The sequence below is a fragment of the Jaculus jaculus genome, chromosome 3, assembly GCF_020740685.1.
Source record: "Jaculus jaculus isolate mJacJac1 chromosome 3, mJacJac1.mat.Y.cur, whole genome shotgun sequence".
NCBI classification, from domain to species: Eukaryota; Metazoa; Chordata; class Mammalia; order Rodentia; family Dipodidae; genus Jaculus; species Jaculus jaculus.
Genome location: NC_059104.1, coordinates 86,985,596 through 87,009,370, shown reverse-complemented (window position 1 = coordinate 87,009,370; position 23,775 = coordinate 86,985,596). Strand labels below are relative to the sequence as shown.

Sequence of the window (23,775 nt, the reverse complement as noted above, 5' to 3'; positions counted from 1 at the left end):
ATAAACTTCTGAATCAAATGAGGAATATTCATTCAAACCACCACACCTGGCTATTAACAGAGCTGACAGACGATTCAGGACAAGCATTAAGAACAGTAATAACATAGGATTATGAGTGTTGTGACAATATGTGAAAAGAGGCATAGAAAAGGCTCTCAGGACACTTCCTGCTCTTGGCGGACTGTGAAAAAAAAAGAAAAGCAGTATGGTTTGAAGGTTATCTCCGTGATACAAAAACCACAGGATGTTGTTGAATGCTAAGTGGAGTAATGAAGACAGAAGTATATAGGGATTTGCAGTATTTTTTCCTTCCTGTATATGTTCACATAGACACTCGAGAACTATTTATGCTCATAGTCCAAGACCCTAACAGATACAATCCTTTCAGGTGTAGCGTAGACTAAAAGCTAAGCAGCAGGTTTTTCCTTGTTTGAAAATAATGCTTCTTCCGAACAGTCTATCTCCCTTTCACCTGATGTTGACACAGCAATAGTATTAATCATTCAGCTTCTTCCTACTAAAAGGTATCAGGTCCATATATTGCAAGGTTACTTGTTTTAACACACAGGTTTAGTCTAGCTGGCCTACACATCTGTCTGAACGCTTAATTAATTCACATGCCATGAAAAAAAATGGATTGAGACGTCAATTCCTAAGCAGCTCTAAAGCTGCTATAAAGGACAACTACCAATGTTCAGAAAGTTCTCAACCAACACCAAAATCCCCATGAAGTGAGCACACTGCAGCTTATCCTAGACAGATGGTAAATGTCAATGCTGCCAGCAGGCTTGCAAAGGCAAGAGCGGAAACAGCACTCCCCACCTGTTCTTCTTTCTACAGAGCAGGAGGATTGTGAAGTGTCACCCTGTAAACCCACATCCTACAGAAAGACGATGGCTTGTCAAGGCACACAAGAATCATTCGTTCAGTAGGTGACTGGGTGCCTGCCATGGGAGAAGTGCTGTGCCAGGAGTTGGGGAATCTGTGAGTCAGGGATGGGGATGACGACAGATGTCATGGCTTCTGTCCAACCAGGGAACTATAGCATGCAAATAACTGTTCACACAATTATTTGTTTCTTACACACACATAATGCTATAAAGTTGAAAAACTGAAGTTCTGACCCAAAATAAATGTACCCATTGGAAGATTTGTAAGGTTCACTTACTCAAATAATACTATAGACAATAATAAAGGGATTGCAGCTGTTTTTCACCTTATAATCTACATGTCATCTTTCCCAGAATTTTTTTTTTTAAATCCAGATGTTTTATTCTGTAAAGCACAAATGCACATACTCCAAACATGGAAAATTAACAAGGGAAGTGATGCCATCACAGATCAGCTAGTGACTCTCATGCAGCAAGGGACGGGAAATGGATCCGCTGCCCTCGCACCCCACAGTGCCTTCAGGAGGGCTGAAACACTGGGAGGCTGAATCCCTACAACATCGTCAGAGAAAACGCAACAGAAACGGTGGGTTCCTAATGAGAAAAACTTACACACAGAATCAAAACTGATTCAAGTCGTATCATACAGCGACAGGACAAAAGGAAAAGGAAAGAGATCAATATGATCTGAAACAACCATCTCATAGGGAGTTGCTGACCTTTGACTGGACCTCCAGTCCAAGATGCCTGAGGATGAGCCAGTGCTGCTGCAGGGGATCATCCCCAAATGGCCAGCGGGTCACTGTCTGTGACATTCTTCCAATCCTGAGGTCCACCAGCAAGAACCAGCTGAGGACTGGGCCATGTGTGTTCCTGAGACAGACATCTCTTCAGGTCCTAGAACCCCTTCCTCACCCAGTCTGTGGCCGTCTCTTCCCCCAGCCTCCTCCATCCACCCAGCCTGATATGGTGAATGCTAGATTTTAAAGTGTCTGGCCTCAGAATTTTGGTACTTCCCCTCCTCATGCCTAACCCTATTCCTCCCCAATGTACAAATTCCAGCCACTGCCTGTAATTGAAAGAAGGGTGACTTAATAGCAATATAAGCTGGATTGAACAAACCAGTGAAAGTGACTTTTTCCACTCATTTTCCTCTTATTCTGCCACCTACAAATCTATCCTTGTAACTCCATTCCAATGGGATTTTGTTAATCAGTAGCAGCTTAATCTGAAATTTGATGGTCCCAAGGACACTAATGTTTCTTATAGTCAAGCCAAATGGCTCTTTCTCAATCTTGTCTAATAGGGGTCTCAAAGTCTCTGAAGTGAAAACTAAATGGAATTCATAGTAAATTAGCCATGTTGTATGACCCTGGGTAGACAGCCATGATTAGTGCCCTTGAAACATACTAAGGAGTGGGGGAGATACTAATATATTACAAAACTTCAGTGATTACTTTAGCAATCATACTGTTTTCCACTTAAGAATGCCCGGGATAAAACACAACCAAAACATTTCAGAATGCACAAGGTAATTCTAATTGAGACAAACTACAGACCTAAAGTTACAGAACAGCAGGCAGTTATGTCTAAGGATTTTTTCTTTTGTTTCTAGGGAACAGGCCTTGCTAGATAGCCCGGGCTGGCCTGGAACTCTTGACTCTCCTTGCCTCAGCCTCTGAGAGCGGGGATTATGGGCACAACAGCATGTCTATAACACAACATGGGAGAAAATAAGAATCATTAATCATTGAGTTATTTAAGGCAAAATGATGTAACAAAAAACAGGAAGAACACAAGTAACAAAACCACTGGAAAATACATGATGCATAATTGTCTTAAAGGGAAAATGAGACAGTGAGAGAGATATAAGCAAGACGCTTTAGTTTTGTTTGATGAACAGCAAATCAGAACTGTAGCTTCCAACTTTACACTACACACCTAGTAGCTGCCATCTTCCTTTTGAAGACTTGTTAGGTGTATAAAATAAATGCAATATTCAAAAAAGAAATTCATCCTCTTTCTTAAAACAGAAAGAATAAAAACACGTTTCATGACAATCATTCCCTCCATACTACTATCTGCATTCAAAAGGGAGACTGTGCTGTGACCCAACTGCAGAGCTGTTAACTGAATTTTTAAGCCCTTCTGAGTGAGGAAGTTATTTTCACTTTTGTAACACAGGAAGGAGGTAACAGAGGAAAAGACCAATGCAAACAAAATTAAGTTCCTCAGTGTCCATGTGGAAAATGAAAGGTCACATAGGTGACTTTTAAATACTTAACCTTTCACTCAGAATAAAAGCACACATCTGTCCTAACTAGAGGAGTATTAAAATGTGACTATTTTATTTTTTCTTAAAAAAATAAAAATACTCAAGACAGTATTTTTCCTTGCAAGCAAAATGAAAAAAAAAAGGTATTACTGTCATTACTATGATTATTAAGCCACAGACACATGAAATCCACAAAATGGATTTGTGGCTTCTGAAACGCAGTATCTATCAAAGGTGCAGACTGTGTCAAACATTGCACACATGGGCCACAAAGGAGCCACAACCAACCTCACCCACCCATGAGATGCACTTGTGACCTCGGTACAAACATGAGCTGCTCTGCTCCAGCAAGATCCACAAATCCCCCCAGCGCTACACGGAAAGATCCCAAGTCCACAGGCCCCCAGTGAAGATGACAAGGGTGACGGGCTCAGGCTACACCCAGGGCAAAGCATGTGCATCAATGGACCAGTTTCCAGATCAATTTTTATAAATATGTACAAATCAGTTACAGGCACTTGAAATGTCTTTGGCTGGAATAACCCAACATTGCAAGATTGTGTATTCACAGAGTGACCAGGCCCTGGCTGGTTCAGCAGGCAACAATCATGGTTCTCAGTCTCAGAAAAACGGAGCTGTGGGATTAGGCTTCAGCCAAAGCCACCTTCTCAGGACAAAATTCAGGATTGCTCTGACGTAATTTGCTGGGCCTGCCTTTGATAACAGCATAGCAAAACATCGTTATCACCATCACGAAGAGGAAGTAACTGGTGTGCATGAGATGCAAATTTATTAATGAACGGTCATCATCTGGAACAATAATGGTGAGCTTGGGATTTAGTGCATGGTACACTTTTCCGATGGCCCCCTTGTAACACCAGAAAGGATTGTAGTCTTGAGCATACTTTGTGTTAGCATCTCTGGCAGTTGTGAAGATCTTATACCAGAGTGTGGCATTGCTGTATGGGTCAGGAACACAGTGTGGTGGCTGTACAGTGACAGGGAAGACGCCAGGAGTGGCTGTGAGGGTCATGCAGGCTGTGAACACCACCTGCTCACAGTGACCATGGAGAGCACAGTCATCAGAACTCCATGCAGCAGGCAGGGTGAAGGTGATATTTATCTCCTCGTGAGCTTGTCTGCCTGACAGTCCAATCTGATGTCCTAGGATGGTAGAGTACAGGTGAGTGACATTGCAAGAGTACCCTCCAAAGGGCTTGAGAGGGTCAAGAGTCAGGGTAATTGCCACTGAGATGTTAACAGGGCCTGATTCCTCCAGGGTCTGGGGGACCTGGGTGGATACTCGGACCTGCCCGCTGGTCATGGTGCTTTCTGGGGTGGTGGTGTCATTGGAGAGGTGCTTCAGTGTTTCGTTTTCCGATACACAAAAGTCCAAATCATTAAACCGTAGCAGAAATGTATTCCAATCCTCTGCCATTTCTGGTGACTTGATCTCCTTGATTTTGAAGAAGTAGCCCAGGGTCAGGAAGGCTATGGCCATAGCACTGACACTGATCATGAAGACCACCAGCGGAGGCCGGCTGCTGATGTACAGCTTCAGGTTCTCCAGAGGGTTGATGACGATCATTATTCTCGTCAGCTGCACCCGGCCGGGCCGGGGCGGCTCTCGGTGGCCGCACTGGGCTCACTCGCGCGTGGCGGGGCCGGAGCCACCAGGCTGCACCATCCTCCCCGTCCCTCCGGGGACTGCGTGCGGCTTTCCCAGAATTTTTAACATAGCCCATGAAGGATTCCCTGATGCCCTCAAACAAAGGAAGACACAAATACTAAATCATCTTAATTCCTACCAATCACTTCAGTTAGCCTGATATCCATTTCCTCTCACATACACACATCAACACACATACACACCCTCCTCTTCTTCCCTCACACATACTCCCTATAAATACATTGCAGTTCCCATACATTCACCTCCTCCCAACATACCTCATCACATATACAAACCTTCCCTACTTCCCAAACATCCCCTCTGGACACACCCTTCCCTGTTCCCTCTTCCCACACATACTCCACCTCCCCCAAACCCACCTTCTACATACCTTCCCACATACTCTCCTTATACCCACACATACCCTCTCCCAGCCACACACACACACACACACACACTCCCCACAGGCACGATACATCCCTCTACCCACATAGTCACACCCTACCCAACGTCTGCTAAATACACACACATCCTCCCTACACAGAACTCCTCCCACACACCCTCTTCCACAATACAACCAGCTACAAGCTAAGGGTTAGCAGGTCAAGCTGGAAGAAGCTAGGACTAGTTTCAGCCTTACAGCCTACATAGGGAATGTGGCCATGCCAACACCATGATATTTGGCCAGTGAAACTAATTTCACACTCTAGGCTCCATTCAAATCTATGAAAGAAAGAATAAATGTCTTTTGTTTCAGTCATAAAGCTTGTGGCAATTTTTCACAATAACAATAGAAAACTAATACACAAGATTACAAATATGAGGGAGTATTGAAATGCAACAAACAATAACTTCTGGCATCTGACATATCCTATGATACACTTATCAAGAATTGAGCATAAGGGCTGGAGAGATGGCTTAGCGGTTAAGCGCTTGCCTGTGAAGCCTAAGGACCCCGGTTCGAGGCTCGGTTCCCCAGGTCCCACGTTAGCCAGATGCACAAGGGGGCGCACGCGTCTGGAGTTCGTTTGCAGAGGCTGGAAGCCCTGGCGCGCCCATTCTCTCTCTCTCCCTCTCTCTGTCTTTCTCTCTGTGTCTGTTGCTCTCAAATAAAATTTAAAAAAAAAAAAAAAAAAAAAAAGAATTGAGCATAATCAGAAATCAGGATAGGGGCTGGGGAGATGGCTCAGTGGTTAAAAGCACTTGTCTCACAAGCCTGAAAACTGCAGTTCAGAACCCCAGTAACTACGTAAAGCAAGTCACAAGGTGGTGCATACGTCCATAGTACCAACTCACGAAAGAAAGAAGTATATGAACTCAGAAGGGCTCTGGGCAGAACACCACATGAAGTCACTAGTCCACAGGAATAAATCAAACAAGGGTTGAGGCTATATTCCCTAAGCAATTCTCCTCATGGTCCAAAACAAAATCCAATAACATTTACTTTTAAATAATTCTCAACTTTAGTAGTAACACAATGGACTATTTCTGTGCGACAGGCAGGGCACATAATGCTTTCCGCACATTATCTTACTAACTCTCCACAACAACTTACAAAGTACATGCCATGCTTATACCTTTTTAAGACAAGAAAAGAGGAAGCGGACAAACTTGCCCCGTCACAGAACTGGAGAACAAGAGTCATGATCAAACATCATCTAAACTCAAAACCCAAATTAACTCTTCAACTCCAACCTCTACCTAACCTTATTGTTAGCATCATTTAAGGAAAGCTATACCAAGATAACTAGTGATGGTTTTTAATGCCAGGAATGTCCCACCTGTTAGGTCCCTGATTATACTACACTAGAAAGGTGGCTGTCACTGAAGTCTAAGGGAGGTGGGTTAAGGATGAAAAATATGAGACTTTTGAGCAAGGAGAGAAACTAAAATTCTTAAAGAGCCTAAGGCAGGAGGCAGTTGATAAATACTATGGAAGTACTCAACTGGGAACATCCTGTGCAACGTAGGAATTACAATGAGAGAAAGACAAGCAGTCTGGCTTTTCTACACCAATCCTTGGCTGGGAATATGAAGCCAAGGAAGAGAGGCGCAGGGCAGCGGATGAATGGGGATGAAGAGCGCAGTCTGGCATAATGGTTTTTAAAGGGCAAAGGCTTTGGGCTGGAGAAACGGCTTAGCAGTTAGGGGGCCTGCGGTCCGCCCCGCTCCGCCGCAGCCGCGCCGCAGTGACGCGGCCCCCGCGGGGACCCTCCCGGCCCAGCCTCTCCGTCTCCCAGTTCTGCGAGAGGCGGCTGACAACCCCGCGCTCGACCTACCGCGAGGCCTCTTCCGCTGCCTGCTTAACTCCTTCTTCTGGCTCTGCCTGTGGCTGTGTTTCTTCTTCCAGCGACTGAAACTCCGCACCGGGTCGGCTCTGGCTCCAAGACCGAGCGAGTGGGCACTTCTGGCCATCCCGGCGGAAGGCAGCCACAGCCCACGACGCCCCAGACACGGGAGAGAGACCGCAGGCCTGAGAGATGCACCGGAAACAGCGCGCGCGGGCGCATGCGCAGGCCTGGGACCACCCCACCCCCAGCCTTTGAAGCCTGGGCGGAGGCTAATGAAGACAGGGAAAATGCAGGCGCTGATTGGTGGTTTGGCTTCCGCAGGGCGGGGCGCTCCCGCAGGCTGTGTTGTAAGGTACTTGCAGGAGCTCCGTTCACCTCTCCGCTCGCTCGCTTTTTAAAAGGGCGCCTGTGTGCTGGTGGTTGTTAAGGTGGTCACGTCATACTACTTAAACATTTAAAAACTGGTGTTTGGGTAAGGCAGTTTAGAGTGACTGAGCACCAGAAGGTAAAAAAGCAGGACTGGTGATGGGGAGATGGCTTAGCGGTTAAGGTGCTTGCCTGCAAAGTTAAAGGACTTAGGTTCGATTCCTCAGAACCCATGTAAGCCAACTGCACAAGGTGGGGCATGTGTCTGGCTTGCAGCGGCTGTTCACCCTGGCACGCTCATCCTCTATCTCTGCCTCTCTTTACTTCTCTCTTGCTCTCAAATAAATAAATGAAAAAACTAAAATATTAAAATAATTTTTTTAAGCAGGAACTTCCGTGGGCCTGCCATTGCAGTCTCCACTTTGCTAGAGATTAGAGAAGGATCTGGCTTCTTCTGACCCATGCCTAAAGGAGTTACATAGATTTGTTTTTCCCATACACAATCTGAGTCCTTCCCTGGGAAGACTGGCCTCTTCTGAGCCAGCTCCCGAGTCCACATCAATCAGCTCTGTCTTCAGATTCCACTGAACCACAGTGTAAAACCCACCACAATAAGATTATAAATAGATGCTTACCCGACAGGGAAGGCCTCTTTTTGGGTTGTTATCTCTCCTGAACTTCCAGCTCCTTGCTCTGGTAAATTCCCCCCCCCCCCCGCCCCACAATCTCAGCCCATGGGGGAGGGACCTGCTACTCCCAAGTGGGCTCCCTACTCACTTCTGCCTTCCACGTGGCAAGGAGCACTCTGTACTTCCTCCTTTTTCCTTCTCATAATCTAATAAAGTCTCTCTAAACCTTGTACTCTGCTCTATGGATTTTAATTTTTTAAATTGGTAAGGCTCACCCAGCATGGTAGTGCAAACATTTAATCTCAGCAGAGGAGGCAGAAGTAGGAGAATTGCTGTGAGTTTGAGGCCACCCTGAGAATACATAGTAAATAGCAGGTTAGTTTGGGCTAGAGCAAGACCCTCCTTGAAAAACAAACAAGCAAACAGAAAACAACAATCCATAAGACAAGGATTGGGGGTACTCTAAATTTTTTGGAGCATTGGCAAGGGACCCCAATTCCCATTTCACTGAGCTCAACACCTTAGGGCTGGACTCCAAGATCTATCCACAGTGACATGACTCTTCTCCAGTAGGGCTCCACCCACTGGAGACTGTGATTCAAGAGTGGGGCCACATATTCTAACTATCACATGGGTGTAGTATGGGTGAATGGGATGAAGGTTCCTGTCTTTAGGAAGATACTGAGCCTGTCTGGAAGACCATGGCAAGAATCTGCCTAGTCTGAGATTTGGAACTCTTATTTCAGAGACGAGGATAGCAAGATAGTGCCAAGAGAGGCCATGGTTCTCTGGAGTCTAGGTCTCAGGGTGGAGGGACTGGCCTTGTAACTAAGGCTCACCTAGCTTCCTGAGGTAGCTGAACCCCTGCACTGTTTCTTCTCTGCCCATATGGTTCCCTGTCCTGTTTCTCTTTATTGTTTCTGGGGGAAGTTGTGTGACCACATTCAGTTAAGGAATGATTTTACTGAGTCCTGGCTACCCAAGGGCATGAGGTGGGGGAGAGCAGGAGAATAGACAGAACCTGCACTTCAAGGAGTAACTTGTTTCCACAAAGGGATAAGTGCTCAACTGACAGAGCCTCTACTGTTTGGAAGGGGGTTTAGAGGTTCCTGTGAAAGTTACCATGGTTTGAATTACTATCAATTATGCACAAACATTTGTGTATATTTGATGTAACATTTGAACTGGAGCTTGGACACAGGTATAGTTGGAGTGGGCATCATGGGTGGAAAGGTAAGAATCGACTGAAACTCAAAGAATGACATAGCTGTTTGGGGGTGACCCACATTTCTGTAAGTTACCCCTCCATCCATACAGCTGTGCATAAGCCCAATAAACTCTTTGGCTTGTCACACTTGACTTGGTTCATATCATTACTCTGTTCTGTCATGAGTGCCCTATCTGGGTAGCATAGATGTTTCTATCTCCCTGGAAAGATCCCATAGTACTCAGTTGAATATCTTGGTCCAATAGAGTGGAGCTAGTTTAGTGAGGGCCATTTGTGTGAAGAATACATTTGTGTGAAGAATTTGTTTTTACTATTCTATTTTATTTTTATTAGATATGGACAAAATACAGAATTTTAAAGTGCTCAGTTTGTGTTATGGTACTTGTTCTGCAGTGGATATACCAGACTGAGCTAAATACCCTGCCTCAGGAGCTGCCTCTAAAGAGGAGACAAAGGTGGGAGACAGGGGAGGACAGTAAGAAAGTAGTAGGGTTGTTGTATTTGAGAGAGGAGTGGATCCAGATATGACTATATCATACTTAACCGAGTAATGACAGCATGCCACATGCCCAAAGCAGAGAGTCCCAAGTGGGAGAAGCAGCACATTTTAATCAATAGCTGGGCCTGTGTTCTACGGGGACTTAGAGTGTGAAAGAGAGTATCTTCATAATCAAGAGCCCTTGAAGTAATATTCTCAGCAGTGACACTGACGTGTCTATGGAGCAGTTGTGTTGGGATGGGAGCACAAGGCCAGGTCACATGTGCACTGTGTGGCCAGAGGAGAGGTGCTGGTGTTGATCCTCTGTTTGGTTCTCATCTAAGAAAGAACAGGAGAAGAAGGTCCACCCCCAGCAACACACCTCATGCAGCAAGGCTTCACCTCCCCAATGACTATCAGCAAATCAAACATTCAGAGTACACATTTATGTGGGACACTGTCTTGGTTCAAACTATATTTACCACTGTTGCCCATAAACTGATGAACATCTGTGATGTAAAATGCAATGCATTCAGTCCAACTTTAAGTCTTCATAGTTTATACAAGTCTCAGCACTGTTCAAACATCCCCATAGTCCAGCGCCTCTTAACTGAGCTGTAAAACCAAATTCACATAATGGTACAGAATAAACATTCACACTGCAAAACATGGCATTATAAGGAAAGGCTGAACCAATGCAAAATCTAAAGTAAACAATGAAAACTGATGTAGTGCCAAGTCTGATGTTCTAACCAGTGAAGTCTCTGGTTTTCCAATTCTGCCCCTCCAGCTAGGCTCTCACAGCCTGGGAAACAATCCATCCTGAGATGGAAGTTCTGCCATGGCCTCTATTCAGCAACTGACAGTGCACCACATTGTTTTTTGTGTGTGTTGTTTGTTTGTTTAAATTATTTTTATTTATTTCTAAGAAAAGAGAGAGGAGAAAAGGGGAAATAGACATACCAGGGCCTCTTGCATTTACCACTGTAAGTGAACTCCAGATACCTATGCCACTGTGTATATATCTGGCTTCATGTGATCATGTGATTTATTTTCAATGATATTTATTGATATTTTAGATATTGAAATGGACTTGTTTCTACTCAAGAAATTTTTTTTTAAAATTATTTATTTATTTATTTGAGAGCGACAGACACAGAGAGAAAGACAGATAGAGGGAGAGAGAGAGAATGGGCGCGCCAGGGCTTCCAGCCTCTGCAAACGAACTCCAGATGCATGCGCCCCCTTGTGCATCTGGCCAACATGGGACCTGGGGAACCGAGCCTCGAACCGGGGTCCTTAGGCTTCACAGGCAAGCGCTTAACCGCTAAGCCATCTCTCCAGCCCTCTACTCAAGAAATTTGAGGTGGCCATGCTATTTAATTTTTTTCATGTTTCTGAATATAGTGTGGAAGAATTTAGTGAATTTTATTTTTATAATCCTGAAGGATATTACTCTATATGTTATTTTTTTCAAAAAATATTTATTTGTTTGTTTGAGAGAGAGAGAATGGGCACCATAGGGCCAGATCCACTGTAAACAAATTCCAGTTGTGTGCATCACCTTGTGCCTCTGGCTTATATGGGTACTGAGGAATCAAACCTGGGTCCCTAGGTTATGCAAACAAGCAACTCAACCACTAAGCCATGTCTTTATCCCTTATATATTCTTTTTTCTAAAAGAGTTTCATTTATTTATGTGAGAACAAGAGAGAAAGGCAGATAAAGATAGAGAATGAGCATGCTAGGGCCTCTAGCCACATTGCAAAAAACTCCAGAAGCATGCACCACCTTGTACATCTGGCTTTATATAGGTACTGGGGAATTGAAACCAGGACTTTAGGCTTTGCAGGCAAGCACCTTAGCCACTTTGCTATCTCTCTAGCCCTTGTCTATAAATTCTTTTTAGGAACTTTGTCTGATTTGAATAAAATATTCATAGTAGCTCTATCAAACAGGCTGGGGACAGTTCCTTATTGAATTTTCTGATGTTGTATAATCATTAGTCCTTTAAACCTTAAACCTTGGTAGAGTTCTCAAAAGAAAAAAAAGCACCTAGAATGCCTTTTATATGTGATCTATTAAAGTACTGGTTTGCTGGGCATGGTGGCACACATGTTTAAGCCCAGCACTTTGGAGGCAGAAGTAGTAGGATCATTGTGAGTTTAAGGCCAGCCTGGGACTAAAGAGTGAGATCCCGGCCACCCTGAGCTAGTGTGAGACCCTAGCTCAAAAAAAAAAAAAAAAAAAAAAAAGTACAGGTTTAATTTTGCTGATATGCTGATGGCTTTTCAAATTCAATGTACAAGTTTCCTTCAGGGAATTAGCTTGTTCAATTTATTTTGGAATAGGTTACATTTCTTTTTATAGCTTGTTTTCATGAGCAGAGCATGGAAATACATTACATGGATCGCCTTTATGGCTATATTATACTTAATTTTACATGAATACTTGAAAATTTACATTGAATATCATAATTGTATATTTATGCCTAAGATATTTATTTATGCACAAGTATGTTTTCAGAGAAAATACTTTTGTCTTATTTAGTCACTGAGTAGCCTATCATTTAAATGCATGGGAATATTTTTCAGTGTAGTCAGACATATAGCAGCAAGGAACTTCATAATAATTTAAATATATGAGGAATATATATACTTTGACAGTTATAGTCTTAGGGAAAGACTATTACACACACACACACACACACCTCTTGAATGTCTTGAACTATAAGCACACTTGTCTAACACCAGCTGTTGGATGTCACAGTAGAGATTAAGAACTCACTGAAAGTTCCATTACCTATTGTGTTATCTACCCTCTTAGTGCTGAATTCTGCCAGTATGTGTCTAGACACTGAGCCATAAACACATATTTCTGTGGAGTGTGTTAGTAGAATTATTTTTTAATGGTATTTAACTATGGGCTGTTGTTCATCTAAAGGTATGTTGACTGGCCATTGGCTGCTTTCCCTTCAGGTAGACTGGACAGTATATTTCAAAATATTTAGTTTGGGCTGGAGAGATGGTTTAGCGGTTAAGCGCTTGCCTGTGAAGCCTAAGGACCCCGGTTCGAGGCTCGGTTCCCCAGGTCCCACGTTAGCCAGATGCACAAGGGGGCGCACGCGTCTGGAGTTCGTTTGCAGAGGCTGGAAGCCCTGGCGCGCCCATTCTCTCTCTCTCCTTCTATCTGTCTTTCTCTCTGTGTCTGTCGCTCTCAAATAAATAAATAAATAATAAATAAAAAATATTAAAAGTGCTTATCCATATACCTTTAAAAAAAAAGAATAAAAAAAATATTTAGTTAATTCTTCTTAAATATACACTGATAATTATGGTTATGCTATAATTTCATTCACTAAATTACATATATGCTGTTTATATTTATATAAAAGTTCATAAAGATGTGTATTGCTTTTGTGCCATTGAACTAAAAATGTATTCATCTTATGCATTGTGGGTTATACAGAATGCAAGAGGTATCCATTATAGATAACTACCCAACCCATTTCCCTTCCTCAGGTCACTTTTCATAGTTATTCAATCAATCATCATTATTTTCACATACTAATGGATAATCTGTATTTCAACACATGAAAGTATAAATAAGATAAATTGTCAAGATGGATGCACAAGAGTGTAAAGGTTTGCTGTTGGTTTACACTGATTAGTTTATAGGTACATAGCTATGATAACGTAGAGATGGTTGTGAATATCTATCATCTATTTACCTACCCTAGTTATCTACTTGTAGATTTAAACAGTCATGGGAAGTGCTAATCTTGTTGTTATGTATTAGTGGCTTAGTTCTCCTTACCGGTATGAGCTTTGTCAAAAAGTTGAACTCTGGGCTTTCCCTTGATTTGGCAATGGGCTAAGAGTAGAGGCCCTCATATTTATGAGAAATTAATAAAGTAATATTATGGGTTTTCACAGGTACTAGAGTTTTGTTGTTGTTGTCGTTTGTTTAAAAAATTTGCATTTGAGGCGGGGCATGGTGGCGCACACCTTTAATCTCAGCACTGGGGAGGCAGAGGTAAGAGGATTGCATTGAGTTTGAGGCCACCCTGAGACTACATAGTAAATTCCAGGTCGGCCTGGGCTAGAGTGAGACCCTACCTCAAAAAACAAAAAATAAGTTAAAAAAGGCAAAAAAATTGCATTCGAAAGCATTATTTTTAATATTAAGAGAAGTTAGCATTACATCACAACAGATTTATATGCAGCTGTCAACTATAGAAAACACAAAGCTGTTTCTGTGGTTGATCCATACAAAGGTATATTTTACCAGAACAAAGTCAAGTTAAAACACAGAAACATTTTAAACAAACTCTCTTCGTGTTTAAGAAAAAGCTATTTTTTTTTTCTATTCGTGCCCAAACTTTTAATTCTTTCCAGTAGAAGCAAAATCTCCTGAAACCCTTTTCAGTGTCAGCCAGCACTTTAACTTCTTCTGTTTCTGGATTAAAAAAAAAAAAAAAAATCCACTCACAAATAAACTGTGGAATTAGATTATCGTATTTTTACTTCAAACTTCTCTTTCCCAAAATTAAACAGTACAATATCAACATTTCCTCTATAATTTTCATCTATAAGACCAGCTCCTGCATCAATGAAATGTTTTACAGCCAAGCCAGAGCGTGGAGCTACTCTTCCATAGCATCCAGGGGGAACAGCTATCTGAATGTTTGTTTGCACAATGGCATTCTCCATTGGCGGCACTTCTTAATCATAGGCTCTGTAGTAGTGGTTGTAGTGGTTGCAGGCGACCAGCGCGAACCCTAGGATGGGGGCCGTCCTGCTCCCAGAGCCGCACAAAGCGAAGCCGGGGAAGTGACCATGATCCCATGATCTCCTCCGAGAAGGGCGAGGCCCGGGAGCGGGTGAGGCGTGGCCATGGTCTCACTTCCACCATGCTGCTCTCTGCCTAGGCCCAGAGCCAAATTTTTAATAGATAATATGGTTCCATCCAGTATTCTAGGGTTCACCTCATTCAAACTGGTATCCGTTGACCATGGTCAGGCAGTTGAAACTTTCTGAATTACTATTCTATTCTTCCTTTGGAAGTGGGCACTCATACCAACACTAGTATCATATTTGAAATTGTCATCTGATAGGTGCTTTCAGCCCAAGCAGGCATATGTCATAGAAGAACAAGGGCCTTCGTTTTTCCTTTCCCTTTTTTGGATAATGTCTTTTTATTTATTGATTGATTGATGAAACAGACAAAAAAGAGAAAGGAAGCAAGAAACAAAAAGAAAGAGAGAGAGAAAGAGAAAGAGTGTGGGTACATCAGGGCACTCTGCCAATATAAATGAACTCCAGATTCATGTGCCACTTTGTGCATGTGGCTATCCATGGGTACTGGAGAATCAAACTCTGGACATTGTCCCTTGCAAAACAGCATCTGTAACCAGACCCATCTTTCTAGCCTGCCTTTTCTTTTTCAAAGGCATAAATGTATGCAGCAGTGCCTGGGAGCTAGGGTTTACCTTGCATTGGGTGGTCACTTAAAAGAGATTTTCCCCAGAAGATCTGTTCCTTTCTGCTTCTGCCTTTGCCAAACCTCTAAGCCTTTGGTAGGTCTCCTGAGGAATTGTGACCACAAAGTGTTTTATTGAGTTTTGAGCACTGATCTATGATATAGGGAATGTGGTGGGACACAAGTCTCACATGGCACTCACATGACCTTGGAGGTAAGGTCTTAAGAGTGAGTCAATGAAAAATCAGATACTCTCTCTTCTCATTCAGGATTTAAATAGTACCTTCATGTTCATCTCTGTCTCATAGATCCTGGTTAACAGTACACCCTGAAGTAACTGGAATGTATGTGGAGGGGAGTATTTTGACAGTATAGTTTCACTTCTCTGATGTCACTAAGTCATAATATTTTGAATTATCTTGAACCATTGTCTATGAGACTGTGAGAATATTTCCTATAAAGTTTATATTAAATGATAATTAGCATACATTATAATTCAAGTGGTTTATTGGCTTTAGAATGCCATCTACCTAGGTTTCAACCTGCTCACTGTAAGTGATAGGACACTTACCAATACCATTTAGATGCTATTTTTTGTTGTATTGCTTCTCTCCTCCCCCCACTCTCTGTTTTTGGTATTTTGAGGTAGGGACTTACTGTAGCCTAGGCTGACCTGGAATTCAGTATGCAGCCTCAGAGTGGCTTTAAACTCAAGCAATCCTCCTACTGGGTGCTATGACTAAAGGCATGCACCATCATTGCCAGCAGAAAGAGACAGACAGAATGGGCATGCTAAAGCCTCTGGCCACTACAAACTAACTCCTGATGTATGAGTCACTTTGTGCACCTGGCTCTACATGGCTACTGAGGACTTGAACTTGGGTCTTTAGGTTTTTCAGGCAAGAGCCTTAACTGCTAAGCCATCTCTCCAGCCCTTTTTATTTCTTCTTGATTAGTGTCTGCTGTCACTTGAGGAGGCTGCTGTAGCAGCACTGATTCTGGTCTTCAGAGCACAGCCATACACACTGGCCTTTGTGTTGGCTAAGTGGTGCTCTGTGAGTAAACATGAGCCTCACCACTTCTAAGTAACACTTACTCTGTTGTCTTCCTAGTGGAGGATGTTACCACTCATGACAACAGACTTACTAATAAATATGAAGACACTGAAGCCCATGCAAAGGCAAAGGTAAGATGATCTTTCTTCATCTTTTATGTTGCTTTCATTTTTGTTTTGTTTTGTATTTTGAGGTAGGGTCTCACTCTAGCCCAGGCGGACCTGGAATTTACTATGTAGTCTCAGGGTGGCCTTGAACTCATGGTGATTCTCCTACCTCTGCCTCCTAAGTGCTGGGATTAAAGGCATGCACCTGTTTTTAGTTCAGGTCATTCATGGCATTAAACTATGATACTGAGTATTATAGATACTAATAGATTTCAGATTCTGTTTTACAAAGTGGTGGAAGAGTAGATGCTTAGCAGCTGTTACATTTTGCAAATGGACAATTGCCAATGCAAAGTTAGGTGATACAGTGTATGATAGGTCTTCTCCAGCATGGAAGCAATGTCTTCTCCTGGGGATCTGTTGTAATGCATGAGGTAATGACAGGTAGTGAGATCTCCTCCCAGAAATGATCACTGCTTTTGAATGATGCATCTCATTCTTGTGTTGCAAACCTGTAACCTTGCCAGTGATTGACAATTTTTAAATAGTCAGAATGAAAAACAAATCCATATCAGCGAGTCCCATGACTTCTTACACTGTCTTTGTTTCTATAATTGTAGACTGAACCCCCAAAGGATTGTGAAAATTGTAAGTATTCTATTACTAATGTTTATGGAAAATATGTAATTTCTTACTGGGTTCTGTTAGAATAGTGGCAATGATTATAGAGATTCACAGGTTGAAAGTGCAGAAAACAACCTCAGAATAATATTAATTGTCTAAGTAAAAACTAGTAAAGTTTTCTCTAGTTCTTAGAAACAATTTCACTCACTGATCTGTGCTGTGTCTGGTGTGCTTCTGTTTCATATGATCTTGAATGTATGTGTGATTCTGCCTGAGGTTACGTTTTCTCAGAAGATATTTGAAACTGAAGTCACAATTACCCTCATTCTCTTCCTTAAAAAACTCTATGACAAACATGTACATTACATGAAAATTATGTAAACTAATGCATGTAATAAAACTACATTTATACACAGTGTTGGTGTAATATCACCTCTAATGCACAACCAAACTAAGCAATCTTAGCTCTCAAATTTGCATGTGGACAAAGAAGAACATGAATCTAGAAATAGGGGCCATTGCTGTTTTTCCCAGATTGTCACACAGACACTATGAGAGAGCAGAGAGACAACACTGCCTGTGGACTCCTCAAGCACTCCAGTCTGTAGTTCACAAATGTATCCATTCTTAGAGAGGCTCCTCTGTCATCACACAAGAAATAGGAAGGGGGTGACAGACTTTGATCATGTCCATCCTTTTACCACTTAAGAAGATATCATGTTTCCTGTGGGAAGAAATGGCCATAATCATCTGACCACGATTCAGCTGTACTTTGGTGTCATCTAGGAAATCTGTGAACCAGGAGTAAGCTGAGGTTGGTCTTGTATGAGCCACTGTGGCTTCATTGTTGTAGTCAGGAATAGGTAAGCCAAGAACTCTGCTGACTTCTTTCAAATGTTAGTGAAAGAGAACATTTGGATGTGTGCATTGTAAAGACTGAACACCAACTCACACAAGCATACATACCTGTTTCCTCACTGCACTGAACTTTCATCAGAAAGTTAATGAGCATTTTCTCTGTGCTCCTTTTTATGGGACCATTTTCATAATCTAGGAATGCTTTTATAACGGCTTATAACTAACAGAGAGTGAACATCAGACACAGAAACTGAATTCTGCGAAGACTTAGGAATCATTTTGTATTATTGTATAGAAAGAAATTGGAAAATACAATGTATTGGATTTAAAGATCATGTTTTTTATCAGCAAACAACTGTTTGTGTTCAATTTAATATCCTTCAGGAATGTTTCTGCCTTCCTTCCTCCCTCCCTCCCTCCCTCCCTTCCTTCCTTCCTTCCTTTCTTCTTTCCTTCCTTCCATAATGCCAATATCAGCTGTCCTTTCCTTCTTCTGCTACCTTGTCTCAATCATGTTTCTTAGCTTCAGGTACCATTGGTACAGAAAGCTCTATGAACTTGAACCTTGAGATTACTGCCAGATCTCAAAAGTACCACCTTTACACAGAATGATAAAAAATTCTATGACTGGCTTATCATAGGGAAACAACATATTGTGCTCAAAGAGTTCTGCAAAAGGAGGTGAAATAGGCAATTATGCACTATTTTGAAATGCTTGTACTTTTAATTGACCTATATTTATTTGGTGATGATATGGGCAAAAACTAGTTATAAATGTGACATAATTCATATTGTACAACTGATTCCAAACACTCTTTGACCAACTTACATTACCCAGTAAAAACTAGCAGCAAATCACAGCACCATGGATCCCCATATATTGAAATGATCTGGAAAATGTCATGAGGACCTTCATAGTTTAGATGGCTTTGCAAACATGAAGAAAGAATGGCAGGAGTCTTGTATTGACTGTCAGTGTGCAGTGTGTCATCTCAGCCTCAGTATATCTTAAGTAAGAGACAGGATCTCTTGTAGCCCAGAGATTCCTGAAGATTAATGTGTACCTGATATTGGACTCAAGTTCACATGCCTGCACTTCCTGAATGCTGAGATTACAGGCATGTGTTATGACATTCAGCAGAGTTTGATATTTTTGTATCATTTATGAAGACTTATATTTGCAAAGACAGGGCTCCCATGTGTCATTTCTTTCTGTTCCCTTCCAATTCTTCTTTTAGACAGAAGGTTGAGGCTGTCACAGCTCAGTCCACAACTGCTAACAATTCATCTGCATACAGTCTTAATAAGGTAGAGAAAGCTCCCCAAGGGATTATGCCTCCTAGTTAACAACATGCTGACAGTTGTGTTCTTTCATCTTAGGTTCACTCCCAACAATACTGGGAAAAGGACCATCAGATAATGTAAGACAATCTTTTTGAGACTTATGTAGAATCATTGCTTTATGTTCTTTCAATAAGCATAATTCTTGTGCAGACATGTTTTGGGGTTTGGTGAATTTGAATAAGAATCTCCTACAAAACAATCCATCACACCCAAGGATAGTTAATGTGACTCCTGAATGTAAGAACAATTTCCAGTGTAAATGATTTATCTTCTTCTACTAAGATTGTGTGCTTCAGAGTGTAAATATGCTTGTGCATGAAAGGTACTTCATAGTTCTGCTGTTGTCTTGGTGAAAACTTTTTTGGTTTGTGATCAGTTTGACTTAATTCAGTTTTCCTGCATTTCAAATGTAATACAAAGAAAGCCTTGCCTATGGTATTGTCTGCTTCTTACAGTGTTTTCTGTGATTGCAGGAATCCTATACCATATCACCGGGTATGTATTCTAAAGCTATTCCTTTACTGAGAAAATATCTTTGGGTTTCAGTTCTTAAATCCTTGAATCTGTGTTCCTTGTAGGAATGAGGGCCGGGTGTAGGGTGTGAATAAGATGAAATGAGTCTTCTATGAAGGCTGTATGGAAAGTCTGTGGAAACCTGAAGCTTACTGTCTATGAGTTAATGTGAGTGTATCTACTATATGCAAGAATGGGTGAACCACCTTATTGTTTAATGTGCACTCATATGTTTCTTATAGGTAAATGGGAGCGCATAAGTTTAACAAGCTTGGGAAGTGAAGATCAAAGTAAGTAACAGACATCATTCCTGGTCAGATATAATTAAACAGGCCCCAGGGTTTAGTCAAATTTTACCTTATGCTTATCAGTCTGAGGTCTGGGGAAAGGTAACATGAAGACCAGGTGTTATATGTGGAGGTGCCTATTCTTTTCCTTCTCAGGGGCATAACTGTAAGCAGTACCGTTCGTGAGTTATACTGTGTCTTGCTTCTTGGTGATAGTTAAAGTTGATCTTCTCTTGTGAACCACTTCTCCTGCTTCTTGCACTGGCAAACATCCATGACTCTGGTACCTGTTCTTAGCAATTGTGGCCAAGTAATAGTGTTGTGTTGGGTTTTGAGCACTGACCTGTGATATGAGGAATGTGGTGAGGCACAACTCTCACAGGGAACTCACATGAACTTGGAGATAAGGTTTAAGAGTTGGTTGACTGGACAAGCTGGTCCTCTCTCTCTGGGCCCTCAGGACTTACACCAGTACCTCCATGTTCATGTCTTCCTCATATAGTCTTGGCTTAGAGAACACATTGAAGAACTTATGCTTAGAATGGGAGAGTTCTTTGTAGTTTTATATTTCATGTTCTCTGATGTCACTACACAAACAATATTTTTGGAATTCACCTTGGATCATTACTTAAGAATCTAAGAGGACATTTCTTCTAAAATTTTGTATTATACACCACTTTTCATGCAACAAAACTCAAATGGTTCAGGCTTTTAGAATTTCATGTGTCTAGGTTTCCAAGCAATCACTCAGGAGTATAGGACTATAGTTCCATTTGGAGACTCTTTTCTTTTATTCTCCCATTGCCATTCTCAGAATGCCAAGTACAGTCACTCTTTTCTCTGCTGCTTTTTTGTTTGTTTGTTTTATTTTTTATTTTTTGTTTTTCGAGGTAGGGTTTTACTCTAGTCCGGCTGACCTAGAATTCGCTATGTATTCGCAGGGTGGCCTTGAACTCATCGTGATCCTCTTACCTCTGCCTCCTGAGTGCTGTGATTAAAGGTGTGCGCCACCACACCTGGCTGTTTTTTTTTTTAATCTTTTCACAATTTTTATTAACATTTTCCATGATTATAAAAAATATCCCATGGTAATACCCCCCCACACACTTTTCCCTTTGAAATTCCATTCTCCATCATATTACCTCCCCATCTCAATCATTCTACTTACATATATACAATACCAACCTATTAAGTTCCCTCCTCCCTTCCTTTCTCTTCCCTTTATATCTCCTTTTTAACTTACTGGCTTCTGCTACTAAGCATTTTCCTTCTCATGCAGAAACCCAATCATCTGTAGCTAGGATCCACATATGAGAGAGAACATGTGGCGCTTGGCTTTCTGGGCCTGGGTTACCTCACTTAGTATAATCCTTTCCAGATCCATCCATTTTTCTGCAAATTTCATAACTTCATTTTTCTTTTTGCTGAGTAGAACTCCATTGTATAAATGTGCCACATCTTCATTATCCACTCATCAGTTGAGGGACACCTAGACTGGTTCCATTTCCTAGCTATTATTAATTGAGCAACAATAAACATGGTTGAGCATGTACTTCTAAGGAAATAAGATCAGTCCTTACACACCTGGCTTTTTAAAAATTTTATTTGTTAGACACACAGAGAGAGAGGATATGTGTGCCAGAGCCTCCAGTCACTGCAAATGAACTCCTGAAACATGTGTCACCTTGTGCATTTGGCTTATGTGGGTTCTGGGGAATAGAACTGGGATCCTTAGGCTTTGCAGGCAAATGCCTTAACCACAAAGCCATCCCTCCATCTGCTGCTTCTTGACTAGTGTCTGCTTTCACTTGAGGATGCTGCTGTAGCAGCACTGATTCTGGTCTTTAGGCACAGCCATACACACAGACCTTTGGCTTGCCTAAGCAGTGCTCACTGAGTGAAAACCTAACAACACCACCAATGACTAACAGTTCCCCTCTGTTTTTTTTAGTTGAGAAAATTACCGTTCATAAGCAAGAATGTCCGGAGCAGGACAAAGGTCTTGAAGTAAGTAAAAATGTAAGGTGACCTTTCTTAGCCTGAAATAAAAATACTGCTTTCCTAATTTGTTATTTTTGGTTGAGTTTTGCCATAAAACATGACAGCTAGTATTATATATATATTGATTGATATTTGATCTTTTTTCTGTAGTAATAGCAGAATAGAAATTTATTGTTAACTCATACAAATGTACATTTGCAAGTGCAGGATTAGGTTGTACATTATATGTTAGGTCTCCCTCTGCTTGCAAGGAGAGTCTCCTTCCATTCCTTTGTAATTCATGAAGTGATGACAATTACAGAGAAATATTCTAGGAAATAATCACTGGATACCCAGTGTGCACCTCATTCTGAGTTGTAAGCCTATGACATTACTTATGATTGACAATATTTGGATGGTCAGAATGAGAAATTAATCCATGTGCCAGTAAGTTATATGAATTACTTCTTACAATGTGCTTGTTTGTATAATTGCAGATTGACTTTGAAGATACTGAAAAAGGTTAGTATTTAATAAGTTCTATAGCCCACAAGGTCAGGAATCAACCTGAAATCATTCTGATAGTCTCAGTTGAAACATGGTGGAAAGCTTTACCTAGTTGCTGGCAGCAATTTCACTCACTGCTCAGGTTTATGTGGGGTCATGTATGTGTTGAATTCTAGGGTCTAGTGTGCTTCTGTGTCTTGTGATTTTGAATGTATGAGTGATTTTGCCTGGGATTTTCTTTTATTAGAAGATAGTCTAAGTTTAAATCACCATTACCCTCACCATCTCCCTGAAAAAAAAAACTCAATATTAGAAAGGTACCTTAAATGAAATTATGTAAATTAGTGCCTGCAATGATACTATACTTATAAGTGGAGTTGGTTTCATATCACTTCTAATGCAGGCATACAATGAGAAATCTTAGTTCTCATATTTATATGTGGACAAAAAATATCCAGAACTGTGGGCCATTGCTGCTTCTCCCAGATTGTCATGCAGACAATACTCAGGAAAGCAGAGAGACAAAAATGCCTGTGGACTCCTGACATACTCCAGTCTCTAGTTCCTAGATCTAGCATCCTTAGAGAGGGTCCACTGTCATTACATGGACTTCAGAAGAAATAGAAAGGTAGTGAAAAACTTGGGCACAGTCATTCATGTATTGAGCACAAATATACACATTTCAGATCAGTTCCAGGTACTTGCTGGTAGAAGCAATCAGTAGGTCAGTATAGCCGACATATGTACTTTTGGGCTCCTGTCTTAGAAACTAGCCCCAAATGTGAAAATTCATAAAATACTTTAAAAAACTTGATAACTTCAAAATGAACACAAGAAATTCTTAGCTATTTGTCAACTTAAGACCTTGCAGAAGTGACAGTGAAGCACTGAAAGTGGTAGTAAGATTGTTTGCCATACTGATGAGCACTCTCATGTACCCCATTGGGCCCAGTCAGTGGCATTCCCATATAATGAACAATGTCAATGATGACTACTAGTGTGTAGCCACTACTTCAATGGAAAGACAGAACACAGAAGTACAAGGACTGTGGGAAACATACTCAATGAGTTGTCTTTGTGAATGTTCAACTCAATGTATTTTTAAAACGTTCTGACCACAGAATCACCAGTTATCATAATAGAGACTTTCTATGGAGCCCAAGAGAAGATTGCATTAAAAGTTCTAAGGATTG

At 41.5% G+C, this 23,775-nt stretch overlaps 2 protein-coding genes across 6 annotated transcripts in view; both read right to left on the bottom strand.

The window, feature by feature from the left end:
* LOC123459300 (probable ATP-dependent RNA helicase DDX10) overlaps positions 1-7,339 on the bottom strand; it is a 59,709-nt gene extending 52,370 nt beyond the window's left edge. For all 5 annotated transcript variants that reach the window (XM_045145219.1, XR_006636204.1, XR_006636203.1 and 2 more), the window contains exon 1: positions 7,110-7,339. In XM_045145219.1, coding sequence (XP_045001154.1) covers positions 7,110-7,249 — 140 coding nt within the window. In that variant the 5' untranslated portion in view covers positions 7,250-7,339. The remainder of the gene's footprint in view (positions 1-7,109) is intronic.
* On the bottom strand, positions 3,622-4,777 carry LOC123459299 (transmembrane protein 248-like). The gene has a single exon (XM_045145218.1). The coding sequence runs from the start codon at positions 4,751-4,753 to the stop codon at positions 3,809-3,811; it is 945 nt and encodes a 314-aa protein (XP_045001153.1). The 5' UTR covers positions 4,754-4,777; the 3' UTR covers positions 3,622-3,808.
* Positions 7,340-23,775: the final 16,436 nt, after the last annotated feature.

Coding starts and splice junctions, on each gene's coding strand:
- LOC123459299 (XM_045145218.1), bottom strand. CDS start 4,753: ATGATCGTCATCAACCCTCTGGAGAACCTGAAGCTGTACATCAGCAGC.